The sequence below is a fragment of the Oncorhynchus gorbuscha genome, linkage group LG09 (genome assembly GCF_021184085.1).
Source record: "Oncorhynchus gorbuscha isolate QuinsamMale2020 ecotype Even-year linkage group LG09, OgorEven_v1.0, whole genome shotgun sequence".
Taxonomy (NCBI): domain Eukaryota; kingdom Metazoa; phylum Chordata; class Actinopteri; order Salmoniformes; family Salmonidae; genus Oncorhynchus; species Oncorhynchus gorbuscha.
The window spans coordinates 36680592-36698007 of NC_060181.1; the positions used below are offsets into that span (position 1 = coordinate 36680592).

Genomic DNA, 17416 nt, shown 5'->3' on the forward strand with positions numbered 1-17416 from the left:
ACTTGCTACTTTTTTCCAAGTCATGCGCCCGCCCACAAGAGGGTTCAAAAGGCTCGGTTTTCACCTCCGGTGTCGAGTAGCCGCCATCTTTGTATCCGTTCAAATACAAAAATAATATTTATTTTCATTCACTAAGTTGAGAAAATAATTTGGTATTCGAACTTATGTCCTCAGCCTGAGAGCATTCATTCGAAGCCTTATCGAGGTAAGAACTACACAACGTTCGCTTGCTTCCATTCGGGATTCCGCCTGCAGCTAGCTAGCTAGCATTTGCTGTTATTAAAGTTAGCTAGGCATTAGCTAACTATGTGGAGCACATCTTCAATCTGACTGGCAACGAGACCGAGTAACTCCGCAACGTGGTAGTTTCGAAGTTGGCACATTGTGCGAAAATCCATCCACCACGCGCACAAAAGTTTGTAGAACTTTCTCATTTCTTAAAAGTGCATGTTCATACTTTTTAAAGTATCGTTAACGTTGCTAACTGACGTTACTGTAGCCAATGTAGGTGTAGTTATTACTTGCTAACTTTAGCTAGCTAGCTACATGGTTGGTTAGATAACAAACCTGGCGCCATCAGGCTCATAGGTGGTTGAAAAACTCGTACATAAAGGTAATTGCGTGTCACGTCTTTGACAAACGAGCAATTCTAAATAAATCGAACGTTCAAATTTGAAATTGCGCGAAACCATTTGAGGCATACGCGAAAGAATGCCGTTAACCGGATGTGGAAGTAGTTTTTTCTCTTCGTGTAAAATAGGAATTTCTCTACTGACTTCCCCCGGAAAAACAACAACTTAATATCAGTGTTTCCTGTCATGTATTTAAACGTCTTTGTTGGTGGTTGTTAAATAATGTGAGTGAAAGAATTAACGGATAATGTGACACATGGCCGCCTCTTGTTCGTTTTCACCACGGAGGCGCATAAGATGGCTACTCGTCTTCTCCATCAATGATGGCATCATCATCATCACGCTTTTGCAATGAAGAGAGCCTCATGTTAGTGGGCTTTCATGATTGTAGCAATAATTAGTCACCTATAACCAATCAGCGAACTACTATGTAACGACAACTAAAAAAAATGCACATCTGCTATTCTTACTTTGTGCTGGGTCATTGTTTTCCCATGCCACAGATCATAACGTTTTTCAAATGTAGAGTTAGCCTATTATCCGTTGGACGTTACGGATAACTACCTTCACTTATGTCAGCAATGAATGATAAAGGATTTTGAGTGATGTATGTTATATGTAGCATAACTGACTTCCGTATTTTTACAACATTCATTGTGTCATGCTCAAATGGAAGCATGTATCGGGAATGGCTACTCATTCGCCTGTATTGCACGAGTCTATGCAGCAGTATTATAAACAAACCTGTGTTGTCTCCGGAGTAGTGTCACACATGCATTCCACAGAACGAAAGAGCGTCTTTCACTATTGATTTCTTACAATTAAACGCCAAATTGAAAATCAAATCACATTTTGTATTTGTCACATACTTCGTAAGGAACAATGCAGAGAGAGAAATGCATATTGAGTCCATGTGCAGCGGTACGAGGTAATTGATGTAGATTTAAGCAATAATAAACAAGGGGGTGTGGTATATGGCTTTTCTTATACTCGAGCCAGGCATTTGTCAAGTGTACCGAATACAACAGGTGTAGACCTTACAGTGAAATGCTTACTTACAGGCTCTAACCGACAGTGCAAAAAGGTATTAGGTGAACAATGGGAAAGTAAAGAAACAAAAACAACAGTAAAAAAAGAGTGGGGAAAAAAACAGTAGCGAGGTTATATACATGTACCGGTTAGTCGGGCTGATTGAATGTAGTATGTACATGTAGATATGGTTAAAGTGAAAATTCATATATGATAAACGGAGAGTAGCGGTAGTGTAAAAAGAGGGGTTGGGTGGCGGGACACAATGCCGATAGCACAGTTAGCCAATGTGTGGGGGTACTGGTTGGTTGGGCCAATTGAGGTAGTATGTACATGAATGTATAGTTAGTGACTATGCATATATGATAAACAGAGTAGCAGCAGCAGTAAAAGAGGGGTTGGGTTGGGGGGGGCACACAATGCAAATACTCTGGGTAGCCATTTGATTACCTTTTCAGGAGTCTTATGGCTTGAGGGTAAAAACTGTTGAGAAGCCTTTTTGCCCTAGACTTGGCACTCCGGTACCGCTTGCCAAGTGGTAGTAAACAGAACAGTCTATGGCGGGGGGTTGCTCTGTAGTGCCTTGCGGTCGGAGGCCGAGCGATTGCCGTACCAGGCAGTGATGCAACCACTGCTCTCGATGTTACAGCTGTAGAACCTCTTGAGGATCTGAGGACCCATGCCAAATCTTTAGTTTCCTGAGGTACAATTGGCTTTGTCGTGCCCTCTTCACGACTGTCTTGGTGTGTGTTCTAGTTTGTTGGTAATGTGGACACCAAGGAACTTGACGCTCTCAACCTGCTCCACTACTGCCCTGTTGATGAGAATGGGGGCGTGCTTTTCCTGTAGTCCTTTTCCTGCAGTCCACAATCATCTCCTTAGTCTTGGTTACGTTGAGGGACAGGCTGTTATTCTGGCACCGCCAGGTCTGACCTCCTCGATATAGGCTCTCTCTGCGTTGTCGTCTGCAAACTTTTTTTTTTACCTTTATTTAACCAGGCAAGTCAGTTAAGAACATATTCTTATTTTCAATGAGCTCAGGGGTTTGAACTCGCAACCTTCCGGTTACTAGTCCAACGCTCTAACCACTAGGCTACGCTGCCGCCCCTAATGATGTTGGAGTCGTGCCTGGCCATGCAGTCGTGGGTGAACAGGGAGTACAGGAGGAGACTGAGCACGCACCCCTGAGTGGCTCCAGTATTGAGGATCAGCGTGGCAGATGTGTTGCTACCTACCCTCACCTCACCACCTACGGGCAGCCTCTCAGGAAGTCCAGGATCCAGTTGCAGAGGGAGGTGTTTAGTCCCAGGATCCTTAGCTTAGTGATGAGCTTTGAGGGTACTATGGTGTTGAACGCTGAGCTGTAGTCAATGAATAGCATAGCATTTGTCACATAGGTGTTCCTTTTGTCCAGGTGGGAAAGGGCAGTGTGGAGTACAATAGAGATTGCATTATCTGTGGATCTGTTTGGGCGGTATGCAAATTGGAGTGGGTCTAGGGTTTCTGGGATAATGGTGTTGTGAGCCATTACCAGCCCTTCAAAGCACTTCATGGCTATGGACGTGAGTGCTACGTGTCTAGTCATTTAGGCAGGTTACCTTAGTGTTCTTGGGCACAGAGACTGGTGGTCTGCTTGAAACATGTTGGTTTTACAGACTCAATCAGGGACATGTTGAAAATGTCTGTGAAGACGCATGCCAGTTGGTCAGCACATGTCCAGAGCACACGTCCCTGTAATCCGTCTGGCCTCACATGCTTGTGAATGTTGACCTGTTTAAAGGTCTTACTCACGTTGGCTATGGAGAGCGTGATCACAGTCGTCCAGAACAGCCAATGCTCTCATGCATGCCTCAGTGTTGCTTGCCTTGAAGCGAGCATAGGAGGGATTTAGCTCATCTGGTAGGCCCGTGTCACTGGGAAGCTCGCGGCTGTGCTTCCCTTTGTAGTTTGTAATAGTTTGCAAGCCCCGCCTGGTGTTGGAGCCGGTGTAATACGATTCAATCTTGGCCCTGTGTTGACGCTTTGCCTGTTTGATGGTTCGTCGGGGGACATAGCATGATTTCTTATAAGCTTCCAGGTTAGAGTCCCGCACCTTGAAAGCGGCAGCTCTACCCTTTAGCTCAGTGCGACTGTTGCCTGTAATCCATTCAGGGCTCAAACCACCCAGTTGATAAATTAACGCTACATGACCAAGAGTATGTGGACACCTGCTCGTCAAACATCTCATTCCAAAATCATGGGCATTAATATGGACTTGGTCCACCCTTTGCTGCTATACCAGCCTCCACTCTTCTGGGAAGGCTTTCCACCATATGTTGGAACATTGTTGCAGGAACTTGCTTCCATTCAGCCACTAGCATTAGTGAGGTCAGACACTGATGTTGGGTGATTTAGGACTGGCTCGCATTGTTTCAATTTAGCCCAAAGGTGTTCAATGGGGTTGAGCTCAGGGCTCTGTGCAGGCCAGTCGAGTTCTTCCACACCAATCTCGATGTACCATTTCTGTATGGACCCCCCTTTGTGCACTGGGGCAGTGTCATGCTGAAACAGGAAGGGGCCTTCCCCAAACTGTTACCACAAAGTTGGATGCACAGAATAGTCTAGAATGCCATTGTATGCTATAGCATTGAGGGGCTGAGCCGAACCATGAAAAACAGCTCCAGACCATTATTCCTCATCCACCAAACTTTACAGTTGGCGCTACGCATTGGGGCAGGTAGAGTTCTCCTAGCATCCGCCAAACCCAAATTTGTACTTCGGACTGCCAGATGGTGAAGCGTGATTAATCACTCCAGAAAACACATTCTGAGTCCAATGGCGGTGAGCTTTACACCACTCCAGCCGATGCTTGGCATTGTGCATGGTGTCCTTAGGCTTGTGCTCGGCCACGGAAACCCATTTGGAAGCAACTGTTCGTCTGGAGCTTCATGAGAGGTAGTTTGTAACTTGGTTTTGAACGTTGCAACTGAGGACAGACTATTTCCTACGCACTACAGCACTCTGTAAGCTTGTGTGGCCTACCACTTTGCAGCTGAGCTGTTGTTGCTCCTAGATGTTTCCACTTCACAATAACAGCATTTACAGTTGACCAGGGAAGCTCTAGCAGGGCAGGAATTTAACAAACTGACATGTTGGAAAGGTGGCAATCCTATGACAGTGCCACATTGAAAGTCACTGAGCTCTTCAGTAAGGCCATTCTACTGCCAATGTTGTCTATGGAAATTGCATGGAGGTGTGCTTGAATTTATACACCTGTCAGTAAGGGCTGGGTGATATGGCCAAAATCTCATATCCCCATATAGGTAATTTCATATCCCGATTACAACGCATATCATGATTATAGCACATTTTCTGTAAATTCAATGAATAAATAGTTTATATAAAATGACACGTAAAGGCCTATTTCTTATTACATTTTGAATTATACTCAACAAAAAGGTACTTATTCATATTGGATTATTTCTCCTTTTATTTAAACCTTTGTACACTTTTTATTAAGCATGTAACAAAATATAAAATGTATGTATCAAATCTAAAAAGGTAAATGGGAAAACACTAACTATAGTTTCAATCAAATATAGGCCTAAAATCTATTTTTGGGGGCTTGCCTGTTTTGCATGTTATTTTGGCATTAAAACAAGTCACATATCAATTTGCATTTGGTACTTTGGGTCGAGTGTTAGTACCAACTCATAAAACCCCTGTTTCTCGACCGTGTAAATTGGGACTATGTCTTTGCAGATAGATGTAAGTTGTAACGCCAGCTGTTATCTCCTATCTTCGTGATTCTTTGCCATATGGTGTGCGGTGAGCAAAAGCCTCTTGCAACATCTGAGTCGGGGGTTTGTTTTGAGCACTCGACTACTTTTTTGGGTCTCATCTGTAGACTCTCTCCGTACTGTTTCACATGATTCTTACATAGCTGGTAAAAGAGGTTAGTGGTGTTTTGAGCCTGTTGTCTGGACCGGCCTGCGGCATATTTTGCAGAGGACGGTTTTCTGGTCCGTGTCAGACTTTTCATACCCAAACCATGTCCATGCGACCGAAGTAGCCCCTCTTAGGCACGGTCTCTGTGCTATGTGTCACGTTCACTCTCTTCCATGTTTGTTTGTGTTGCAAATTTCCACGCGAAGTGTCATCCAATTGATAAAAACTATTGCCGTAAAGAGTGATTTGCAACACAATGAAATAAATGGTAGACGTTTTTCTATCGTTACACTATATATATCGTGCAGCCCTACCTGTCAGCAACGGGTGTGGCTGAAAGGGCAATATCCACTAATTTGAAGGGGTGTCCACATACTTTTGTGTGTCTGCCTATAGGTAGGGGTAAAGTGACTAGGCAGCAGGATAAACGGTAACAGCAGTATGTGAGGAGTGAAAGTTGTCATTTCCATTACTACTAGAATACTTCCATGATGACTGCTGTTAAAAAAATGTATCTAACATAACTAATAACTTAACTTTATGTATGTAAGATCTGAAGTATGATTTAAACACATCTAGCTGTTCATTTGTAAATATCTGCTAGGGCAGAGTCCTCTTATTTGATTAAGCTAGAGAACCCTAACCCATTATTGAGTTTCAAAAGCAGGCATAAAAGTACATACTGTAACAAAACAGCAGGGAGCAGGTCTCGAACCCTCGACCTTTGAGCCTGAGGTCCTGCGCGCTATCGACTGTGCCGCAAAAGCATGTTCAAGCGGCAGAGTCGATTTTCGCGCTTATAAACCCAGGGTCGTTACAATACTTTATCAAGTAGGGCCCTGTGTTTTGGTTAATCATGTCACATGGCCTGGATTTAAACTTTATTTTAAGCCTTTCCAGAAATGAGAATTGGACCAAAATTGAAATCAGTTGTCTGAGGATGGTGCCGGACCATCTCACATAAAAAGAAAAGGGGACAGTTTGATGAAAAAGCATCAAATAAAGGTTCAAATCCAGATCAGGGAAAATATACTGCAACAGTTGTATACGTGTACAATCACATGGGGACAAATACTGCAACCTTTGTAATTGTGTTGTCTCAGATGTCGCTGGTGGATTTGGGGAAGCGGCTACTTGAGGCTGCACGGAAAGGCCAGGACGATGAAGTCAGGACACTCATGGCCAACGGGGCTCCCTTCACCACAGACTGGGTAATGATTCCTCTCTTAACTTCTCTATCCGGGCAATTTTTATTATCTGCTTCAGTTTAACTACTTTTACCCACCCCAGGGTTTTGGTTGGTTTGTGTGATCTAAATGCAAAACAAGATATGCAAATTCATAAGTAAAAAAGTGCCAGTCAAATTCACCTATATGGTCTTTTGACTCTTTGTCCCTCTTATTCTTTGGCACTCTGAGCAGCTGGGCACATCTCCGTTGCACCTGGCCGCCCAACACGGACACTATTCCACCGCAGAGGTGCTGCTCAGAGCAGGTGTCAGCAGGGACGCCCGAACCAAAGTGGACAGGACCCCTCTGCATATGGCTGCTTCAGAGGGCCACACCGTCATCGTGGATCTATTAGTCAGGGTACACGCGTCTCTAAGGTTTTAGCTGTTTATTCTGTGTTTAGGCCTGATATCTAGGTTGGGTCTGACCTGGCACCCTATTCCTAATATAGTGCACTGCTTTTGACCAGATGCCAATTTCAGATGCAGACCTAGTCTTTCTCTGACCAAAATGTCTTCCATCTAAGTACACTAGAAAACGTGGATACATGTGTGAAGAAAGCAGACAAATGTCCAAATCTGCCAGGTGCCTTCCCCTCTCCTTATTTCTCCTGGGTCACCCTCTACAGAGTGGAGCAGACATTAATGCCAAAGACATGCTGAAGATGACTGCTCTCCACTGGGCCGCGCAGAACGGCCACCAAAGGGTAGCGGAGACGCTCGTCAAACATGGCGCAGATGTTCACGCTCTCAGTAAATTCGATAAGACGCCGTTCGACATCGCAGGAGACATCCAGAATGCAGACCTTATGCTCCTACTACAGGTGAGACCTTAAGTTGCATGTGGAGTCTAATTGAAAGGTCCATGCAATATTATTATGGACTCCAAAAATAATGTACCAAAGGACTTGCACTCAAAAATAAATTATTTTGAACTTCTTTGACAGTATGCTCCTTTAGGATTACAATGCATTTACATAATTATCCAGATACAGACATTTTTGCATTACTACTTATTTCAATGCACAACTTCCTCTCTTTTGTTTGTAGGAACTCTTATGATTTCTATCTTGACGGTCTCCCCTGTCTGTGGCGGTGTTGTATGTATGCTCTGATAGTGTTGACGATGTGTCTGTCTATAGGAAGGAATGCAGAACCAGGTGAACATGAACGCAGAGGCTGGCATGACGGGGAGCTCGGCCCAGCCTCAGTTTATCATCCAGGGCATCCCAGGGCTCCAGGGTGGCGTGGTCAACCTGGCGGACCTCCTCAACAACGCTGCCAAGGCCAACTCTGGTAGGCTCCAGGGGGGCGTGGTCAACCTGGCCGACCTCCTCAACAACGCTGCCAAGGCCAACTCTGGTAGCTACTGGGTTTATACACACAGACTAGGCTAGGGTTCATACTATTGTCAGAAGACAAAAGGTTTTGTGGCTGAAACGTGTCCATCTTACTGCTTTTATGTTATGGAAACTGTGTCTCCAGTTAATAGCCGCATAAGAGTTCAAGGATCCCACTGCCTCAGAGCAATATGCCCCAAGCTCCTTTGTTTTCTCTAATCTAGTGCCTGGCCTTTATCACTCTGATCTTATAAGCTGATAAAGTCTGCTGATGCTGTGTTGGACCCACACAAACGGGTAGCTACCACCACAATATGCGATATGTGGGAGTAAAAGGTCATGCAGAAAATAAACATTCATTCTCAGCGTTCAGATGTAAATACTTTCTCACAGCTTGAATTCCTTTGAGCTTTAGCATGTTACTGTATGTAATGCTTATTTAAATGAGAATATTGAGTCGACATGTTGACTGCCACAAACTATAGTGTATATAGGCTTATGAACTATTTCCTAGGACAAGAGCTGCAGTCGACAGTTAACTTGAACTTTTCCCTCCTCTCTCTCCCGCTTTGACCCCTTGTCTGACAGCAGTTGAATCTGAGGAAGCCATAGCAGCCAATTCTTTGGACCCCGGCAGCATCCAGCACATGGTGAACGAGCAAGGTCAAAGGGTTATCACCATAGTGACCGACCAACACGGCAACCTGCAGACTGGAGGGCTTGGTCAGCCATTCTTTGTCACCATGCAGCACGGACAACAGAGTAAGCGAACGTCTCCCTTTTGGTCACTTAACAGTGACCCTGTTCCATTTCAGCCTGTAGCCACTTCCCATAGCCCCTATCCATTTGGGAACAGTTTCCCAGATCCTACTCCTGGACTAAAAAGCACACTCAGTGGAGAATCTCAATTGAAAGCTCTTTTTAGTCTAAGGGTAGGCTTTCTCTGAGTCTAGGAAACCTGCACTTGGTTTTCTAATGCTGTGTTCATAACCAAGTGGGAAGGTGGTATTTACCGCATATGACAGGGAAAAATCTACTATCGCCCCTCTAACTGGTACTACTATTACTAGTGGAAAACTCATCCATCATCCCTGAGCTCCAACCTCTCCCATATGCTGACCTACTAAGGAAATTACCTCAAACAGCATTTTCGGCTGTTAAATACAACAAAACATTATTTATAAAAAGCAATGTATTAGTATGGTTGACGCAGCTTGTTGGCCATTAGCCAATCTGTGTTTCTCAACGAGTTCAAAGAACGTGAATGCATCCAACTGGTATTTATGATTTCTGAACTGGTATTTACCCCCTTCTCACTTGGTTATTAACGCAATATTAAAGTAGTAAGTTTAGCAATATGGTGGAATGGCCACTTAACCCACAAGAAACCTTATTGTTGTTACAATGTGAATCTTGAATTTGTAGACAACATATTTTAGCTTTCTGGCAGATTGTTTTGTGCAAGTTGCTTTGTAGAACTGTGTGTTCTACTTCATCATTAATGTACAGTGCAATCGGAAAGTATTCAGACCCCTTCCCCTTTTCCACATTTTGTTACGTTACAGCCTTATTCTAAAATTGATGAGGAAAATGATTTATTTATTCAATCTACACACAAAACCCCATAATGACAAAGCAAGGAAAGGTTTTTAGATTTTTTTGAAAATGTATAAATAAATTATTTACATAAGTAAGCAGACCCTTTGCTATGAGACTTGAAATTGAGCTCCGGTGCATCTTGTTTCCATTGATCATCCCTGAGATGTTTCTACAACTTGATTGGAGTCCACCTGTGCTAAATTCAATTGATTGAACATAATTTGGGAAGGCACACACTTGTGCCCACAGTTGACAGTGACAGTTGACACAAGGTCCCACAGTTGACAGTGCATGTCAGAGTAAAAACCAAGCCATGCGGTTGAAGGAATTGTCTGTAGAGCCCTGAGACAGGATTGTGTCGAGGCACATATCTGGGGAAGGGTACCAAAACAGTGGCCTCCATAATTCTTAAATGGAAGAAGTTTGGAACCGCCAAGACTCTTCCTAGAGCTGGCCACCTGGCCAAACTGAGCAATCGGGGGGGCGGGCCTTGGTCAGGCAAGTAACCAAGAACCCGATGATCACTCTGACAGAACTCCAGAGTTCCTTCCAGAAGGACAACCATCTCTGCAGGACCCCACCAATCAGGTCTTTATGGTAGAGTGGTCAGACGGAAGCAACTCTTCAGTAAAAGGCACATGACAGCCCGCTTGGAGTTTGCCAAAAGGCACCTAAAGGACTCTCAGACCATTTAAAAAAAATAAAAAATAAAGATTATCTGGTCTGTTGAAACCAAGATCGAACTATTTGGCCTGAATGATGAAGCATGGTGGTGGCAGCATCATGCTGTGGGGGTGTTTTACAGGGACTGGGAGACTAGTCAGGATCGAGGGGAAAGATGAACGGAGCAAAGTACAGAGAACCTGCTCCAGAGCGCTCAGGACCTCAGACTGGGGCGAAGGTTCCCATTCCAACAGGATAACGACCCTAAGCACACAGCCAAGACAACGCAAGAGTGGCTTCGGGACAAGACTCTGAATGTCCTTGAGTGGCCCAGCCAGAGCTCGGACTTGAACCCGATTTGAACATCTCTGGAGAGACCTGAAAATTGCTGTGCAGCAACGTTCCCAATCCAACCTGACAGCGCTTGAGAGGATCTGCAGAGAGTGGGAGAGAGACCCCAAATTCAGGTGTGCCAAGCTTGTAGCGTCATACCCAAGAAGACTGCAGGCTGTAATCGCTGCCTGAGATGCTTCAACAAAGTACTGAGTAAAGGGTCTGAATACTTGAGGGGGGGAAATGATTGCATACATTTTAGAATAAGGCTGTAATGTAACAAAATGTGGGAAAGGTCTAGGGGTCTGAATACTTTCCGAATGCACTATTTTAATAAGTGACCTATAGTCACTTTTGAGACTGTATGATCCTCCAGGCTCTGAACTGTTGTCTGTTGATTTGCAGTGTTGGCGATGCCAGCCAATCAGGTGACAGAGGAGGTGGTTGATGAGGAACCCCAGCCCCCGCCCTCCCGCAAGAGGAAACTGGAGGCCTCGGCCAACCACATGGAGTCTGGAGACACGGTCAGGGGCGGACCACTTCTTAGATAATTTTTTTCTCGCAATACATTGAACTGATATTCTTCTGCCATTTTAACTTATTTAACCAGTTTTATTTAATATTGCTCTAGAGATTTTACAATCGGCTGTGAAAATGTTTTGGCATAGATTATATGAAACCCTTAGATTGTTTTGGTACTTTGATACTGTGGAGTTGGCACAAGTGGGGTGCAAGTGTCTGTGTGACCTGCAGTCTGACATTTCGGTCTCCTTTTCTCTATCCATCCATCCATCCCTCTATCCAGGAGCAGTTACAGAGGCAGCTGCAGGAGGCCAACCGGAAGGCCCAGGAGTACCGGCAGCAGCTGATGTGCAAGGAGCAGGAAGCAGAGCAGTACCGCATGAAGCTGGAGGCAATGTCGCACAGCCATACCAATGGCACCTCGGAGCAGGAGGAGGTGGTTGGGGGTGAGGAGGAGGTGCAGGAGGAGGTGATGCTCCAGGAGGGAGACATCATCATCAAGACGGAGGGGCTGGACTCGGCCGAGGAGCAGGTGACGCTGGTGGACTCGGCGCCCTCCCACACCGAGGTCATCTCATAATGTCAGACAGACTGATGTCACTGACTGAAGGAGAAATGGACACGTGGACTCAGGCGACAGGCCAGCCTGTTGGTGTTTTCATAGCTCTTTTGTTAATTATTTTCCTGCTATGTTTTGTTTTTGTACAATATTTACTTTTTCTGGCGTTTTATTTTCCTCAACTGTGTTTATTTCTGTTTTATTTTTTACAAATAGCGAAGCGAGGAGCTGAATATATTGATTGAGGAGCAGGAACGGGACCTGCTCAGCCTGTGAGTCGGTAAGGTTGCCTAGCTGAAGAACGTCTATGCTCCCTGGGAAAAACGTGGCCTCGGGCGCTCGCTCTCGGATATCTATGGTGTCTGAGACATGTCAATGTTGTGTGGGGAAATGCATTTTTCATGGTTCCAACAGCATGTCCTAAGGTGACCAAGATGCAGATCCAAAGTTTATTAGACACGTCCATCCATAGAACCAGAGGACAGGTCTGTTGGAGAGAACACTGTTTTGTTCAACTCCTTCAGGTCTCAAAAGTCTCCCTCTGCCTCAGTCTTCCATCCAACCACCCACCACCATGGGCAATGGGAATGGTACTTAAGCATGCCCATTTCCTATTTCAAAATAATCCTCTTACATGAGAAAAGACAGCGCATGTAGTTGGCAACAGTCATTCTCCGCATGTATTGGGCTCATCATTCACAGTGTAATAATGAATTGTTTCAAAGTTGTGAATGGCAGTGTTTCTCCTTTCGTGGCACCACGTTAAGCTTTCTCCTCTAGTTGTCGTCGGTGCCACTTCCATAGTGCGGTAGTGATTGTAGGTTTACTGTTGCACAAGCCACAACTTTCCTCCCGCTGGTGTTGACACAAAGATGAACTTCCCATCGTTTTAATGCCCCTGTGGCTTTAATCACTAGTAGCCCCACTCCCCAGAGACGGACAGGAATAAGAGTGTCTCATAAAATTAACGATGTTGATACACCATAAACAAAAGTATGTGGACTCCACTTCAAATGAGTGGATGCGGCTACTTCAGCCACACCCGTTGCTGACAGGATATAACATTGAGCACAGACATGCAGTCTCTATAGACAAACATTGGCAGTAGAATGGCCTTACTGAAGAGCTCAGTGGCTTTCAATGTTTCACTGTCATAGGATGCTACCTTAACAAGTCAGTTCATCAAATGTCTGCCCTGCTCGAGCTGTCTCGGTCAACTGTAAGTGCTGTTATTGTGAAGTGAAAAAATCTTGGCGCATCAACGGCCTAGCCGCGAGGTGGTAGGCCACACAAGCTTACAAAACGGGACTGCCAAGTGCTGTAGCTCGTAAAAATCGCCTGTCTTCTCTTGCAACACTCACTACCGAGTTCCAAACTACCTCTGGACGCAACGTCAGCACAAGAACTGTTCGTCTGGAGCTTTGTGAAATGGGTTTCCATGGTCGAGCAACCACGCACAAGCAAGTCTAAGATCACCATGCGCAATGCCAAGCTTTGGCTGGAGTGGTGTAAAGCTCGCCGCCATTGGACTCTAGAGCAGTGGAAATGCGTTCTCTGGAGTGATGAATCATACTTCACGATCTGGCAGTCTGGGTTTGGCGTATGCCAGGAGGATGCTACCTGCCTGACTGCATAGTGTCAACTGTCAAATCTGGTGGAGGAGGAATAATAGTCTAGGACAGGCTAGGCCCCTTAGTTCCAGTGAAGGGAAATCTTAACGCTACAGCATCAAGTGACATTCTAGATGATTCTGTGTTTCCAACTTTGTAGCAAAGTCCATATTAATGCCATGATGCCCAACTCTATATTAATGCCCATGATTTTGGAATGAGCTGTTCGACAAGCAGGTGTCCACATACTTTTGGTAGTGTGTGTGCGTGTGTACACACATTACCAAAAGTTTTTGAGATGAGTTTTCAGTTTGAGAGGAGCGTGCATCTTGTATAATTGATTTTTCACCATGGCTAACTGGGCGGATGAAATACACCACCAATTTTTGGTTTCAGAATTGAAACCCCCTCCGATAACCCCTTTACTTACCTGCCCCAATACCTCTACTGCCCCTTTTGAAGTTATTGGAGGAAGAGGCCTGCTGTTTTGCTGGAATACCGTTCCTCTGGCCTATTGCGCTCTCCACTCACCTATTGTAAACAAAGACCTGTCTCTTCCTTTGTTCAGAAGTCAATATTCTTCATGACTAATAGTTATATTTTATAAGCTCTCCACAAGCCTTTTTCTTATGTACATATAAAATTGTATTTTTTTAAGTGTATCTGAATGCTATGGGATGTAAACTGCCTATATATGAAATATAAGCACATCTTTCATTTGGCATCTCTTTGCTAGATTGTATAGTTGAACATGTTTAGTAAGCACCAATTTGATGAATATTTACCATGATTTGACTGTTGTAGCTTTACCTGTCGTTTCGCTACTGCTTTCACAGTTGTGGCCACTTGACCGAGCCATGAATGACTGTGTGTACTTTGATTGATTTGATTAAAAAAACGATAAACTGTCTTTAAAATGTTAGAACTGCTATCTGCCACGTGCTTTACCGTGTGTGTTGGATAACCTCAGTCTTCTCAGAGATGGAGAACTCGTGGCTCAGTACAATTTCCTCTGTTTTATACATTGTTCCATATGTTGACCAGCAGGTGGCACTACACTAACGGACTGAGGTCTGTGAAATGACATTGAACAGGGATCATATCTATATTTCTTTCCCTCAATCCAGTTGTTTTGCTACTAATACAGAATGTGGAACAACTGTAGAGTATCCCACAGTGAAATTGAAGCTTTATTAAATACTTATTTTATAACTCTTATCGCTATGACAAGTTGTCATTTATGTAAGAATGCATTTGTACTTTCTATCGAGATAATATAAAATACAAGCTCAAGCGATGTGGATCTTTGGTTCAAAGGCCCAGCCACATTTTAAAGGAAAACTCCACTCAAACTACCTTTTTGGTGTTTCTATCAACAACGGACTGATTGTTTTTGGGGGGTAATTTCCCTTCAACTTCCCTCATTTGATGCGTGCATGCCAAGTTCTCCAACTGTTTTGGATTTGCAATGTTACACTGCTGCTCATGGCACTGCAGTGAAGTAACCTCTTGTGAAGTCTCAAAAAGTTTAATCATTTGACTTTTATCATAAAGCATCTCACCAAAGCATATTATAATAGAATATACCTGATCCAGAATTCTTACTTGATCTCTATTGGGATACAATATAGCGGTGTTTCTGTGATAACAAACATCACAGCTGACACCATTTTGAAATCAACAGAACACTATTAGGGACTTTCCTCTTGATAAGGAATGAGGATCTTGCCACAAGTTGTGTAATGAATAATGTAGGATGGTTTTGTATAATTGTTTTGTTATTTCAAGAGAAGTGTATGGACTATTTTTAAGCATCAAATAAATGCAAACTCCTTTATGAGAACTGATTTTTCTTCTAACACCATGCGGGTTACCCTACAATAACCTGTGTAATAGATGCTTCTATTGTAGTAGGTCATTTCTGCCTGCTGCTGTAACCCCCTGTTCACATCTGTGTTAAAGGAAAATTCCACCCAAAAATGATATTTTGGTATTTGTTTCATTAGTCCATTGTTGATATCGTCCCAAAATGTTTTGCATGTCAGCAATCAAGTTGTCAAGATATATACATTTCACAATACAGAAATCCCTCGAAGGAGTTAGACTTATTTCCCTCCGTGGCTCTTTGGCTTCATGTTTTTTTAGCCCCTTTTTGTCCCTAAGGGGCTACAGCACAGAAATGGCATCAGTGGATAATGAAGAGAAGTAAATAATTGTGTTCCTCTTGTTCATCGCTCATTCTCCTATTATTCACACATTAAGTTGAAATTGATTCGAACATGTTTGGATCGTGCCCAAAGAGACTACGTGAGGGATTTAATGGGACTCCATGTTGCTCCTAATAGCACCTTGAATTCCCATGATTTTGGAATGAGATGTCGATGAGCAGAAACATCTTCTATTCTTATTATCTATTCTTAAAATGACAATGTTATTTACCATTCATTTTTATTTCGCACAAAATAATCTGAAACAACCAAAACAAACAGCAAATGCATCCAACAAGTGTGTAGAGTCACAAGCTTGATGTAGTCATTGCGTGCTAGGAATGTGGGACCAAATTCTCTAAACTTTTCACTACTTTAATACAGAAATAAGTGAATTTGTCTCAATAGTTTTGGTCCACTAAAATGGGGGGGACTATTTACAAATGGTACTGTAATTTCTCAATTTCACCCAATATGGATGAAAATACTATCAAATTAAAGTTGATAGTCTGCCCTTTAACCCCAGTTAAAGTGCTGGAGTACAGAGCCAAAACAAAAAATGTGTCACTGTCCCAATACTTTTGGAACTCACTGTATTTCTCTTGTTTCTCTGTGACAATGGACAATAGAGTAATCTTCATCTACATAGACATTATGTAGCGGTATGCCAATGTAGTTGTGCTGTTCAGCTGTACTATGGTGGTTCCCAGAAGTCCTACTTTTTCTTGTGACCACCAGATAATCAAAACTTTTTCTAGCCACAGGTCAATCTATGTATAAAGTCATGTATGACTATGTGAATGAACATGTCTGTAAATAATCTTGGATCACAGTGTTCTCACACCTATTTTCTTGTAGTCCGTAAGTAAGAGTGTATGAGAGATGGATAGCCTACACTCTTAGAAAAAAGGGTTCCAAAAGGGTTCTTCGGCTCTCCCCATATGAGGGAACCCTGTTTGGTTCCAGGGAGAACCTTTTTGGCTCCATGTAGAACCTTTTTGGGTTCCATGTTGAACCCTTTCTGGAAAGGGTCCTATATGGGTCCCAAAAGAGTTCACTTGGAACCAAAAGAGTTCTTCATGGAACCAAAAAGGTTTCTTTAAAGGGTTCTCGTATGGGGACAGCTAAAGAACCATTTTGGGTTCTAGATAGTGTACTGTGTACAAAACTGCCAATTCTGTGCAGTATCTAGATGCAGTATTTCTTGTTGACAGAGTTGGGGAAAAAATCACTTGTGTACAAATTATCTGAGATGTCTTCACCTTATTTTTCCCATAGACCACTGTGAAAAACTATTTGGTGCTTGCCTACGAGGCAAAGTGAAGGGAACCATTCTCTCAAATAATATCCTTGAACTCATAATCTGATGCCAGTCACAAAATATGTTGCATGAGATCATAACTGATCTCCCCGCAGGAGCAGGGTTCTTTGTGGAGAATGTCAAAACCATGTGCCCGTGCATCGACTACCGGGGTCTCAACGACATCAGTGAAGAACCGGTACCCCTCATCTCCTTGGCCTTCGAGCCGTTCCAGGGGACCACCGTGTTCTCAAGCTGGACCTACGGGCTATCCTGTCCCCGCGTTCTGCCCTGGACCTCAAGTTACATCCTTGCACCGCCTTCTCCCACCGCCCCAATGCCATGGAGAGGAACTAAGACGTGGGGAATCGTGAGCTTCTCACGGTGAAGATGGCGTTGGAGTGGAGGCACTGGCTGGAAGGGGCAGAACATCCGTTCGTTGTGTGGACCGACTACAAGAAATTGGA

General features: G+C 43.8%; 1 protein-coding gene across 5 annotated transcripts; it reads left to right on the forward strand.

The window, feature by feature from the left end:
* Positions 1-43: 43 nt before the first annotated feature.
* Positions 44-12913, forward strand: LOC124043490 (GA-binding protein subunit beta-1-like). Of its 5 annotated transcripts, none has more exons than XM_046362139.1 (8): positions 44-205; positions 6692-6799; positions 7010-7177; positions 7446-7640; positions 7959-8178; positions 8748-8918; positions 11157-11275; positions 11557-12913. In XM_046362139.1, exons 2-8 carry the CDS (start codon positions 6692-6694, stop codon positions 11851-11853), a joined length of 1278 nt encoding a protein of 425 aa, XP_046218095.1. In that variant the 5' UTR covers positions 44-205; the 3' UTR covers positions 11854-12913. The 5 variants fall into 5 exon arrangements, with proteins under 5 accessions (XP_046218095.1, XP_046218093.1, XP_046218097.1 ...); XM_046362137.1 differs by having other exon boundaries at positions 45-205; positions 8745-8918; XM_046362141.1 differs by having other exon boundaries at positions 46-205; positions 7959-8112.
* The last annotated feature ends 4503 nt before the right edge of the window (positions 12914-17416 follow it).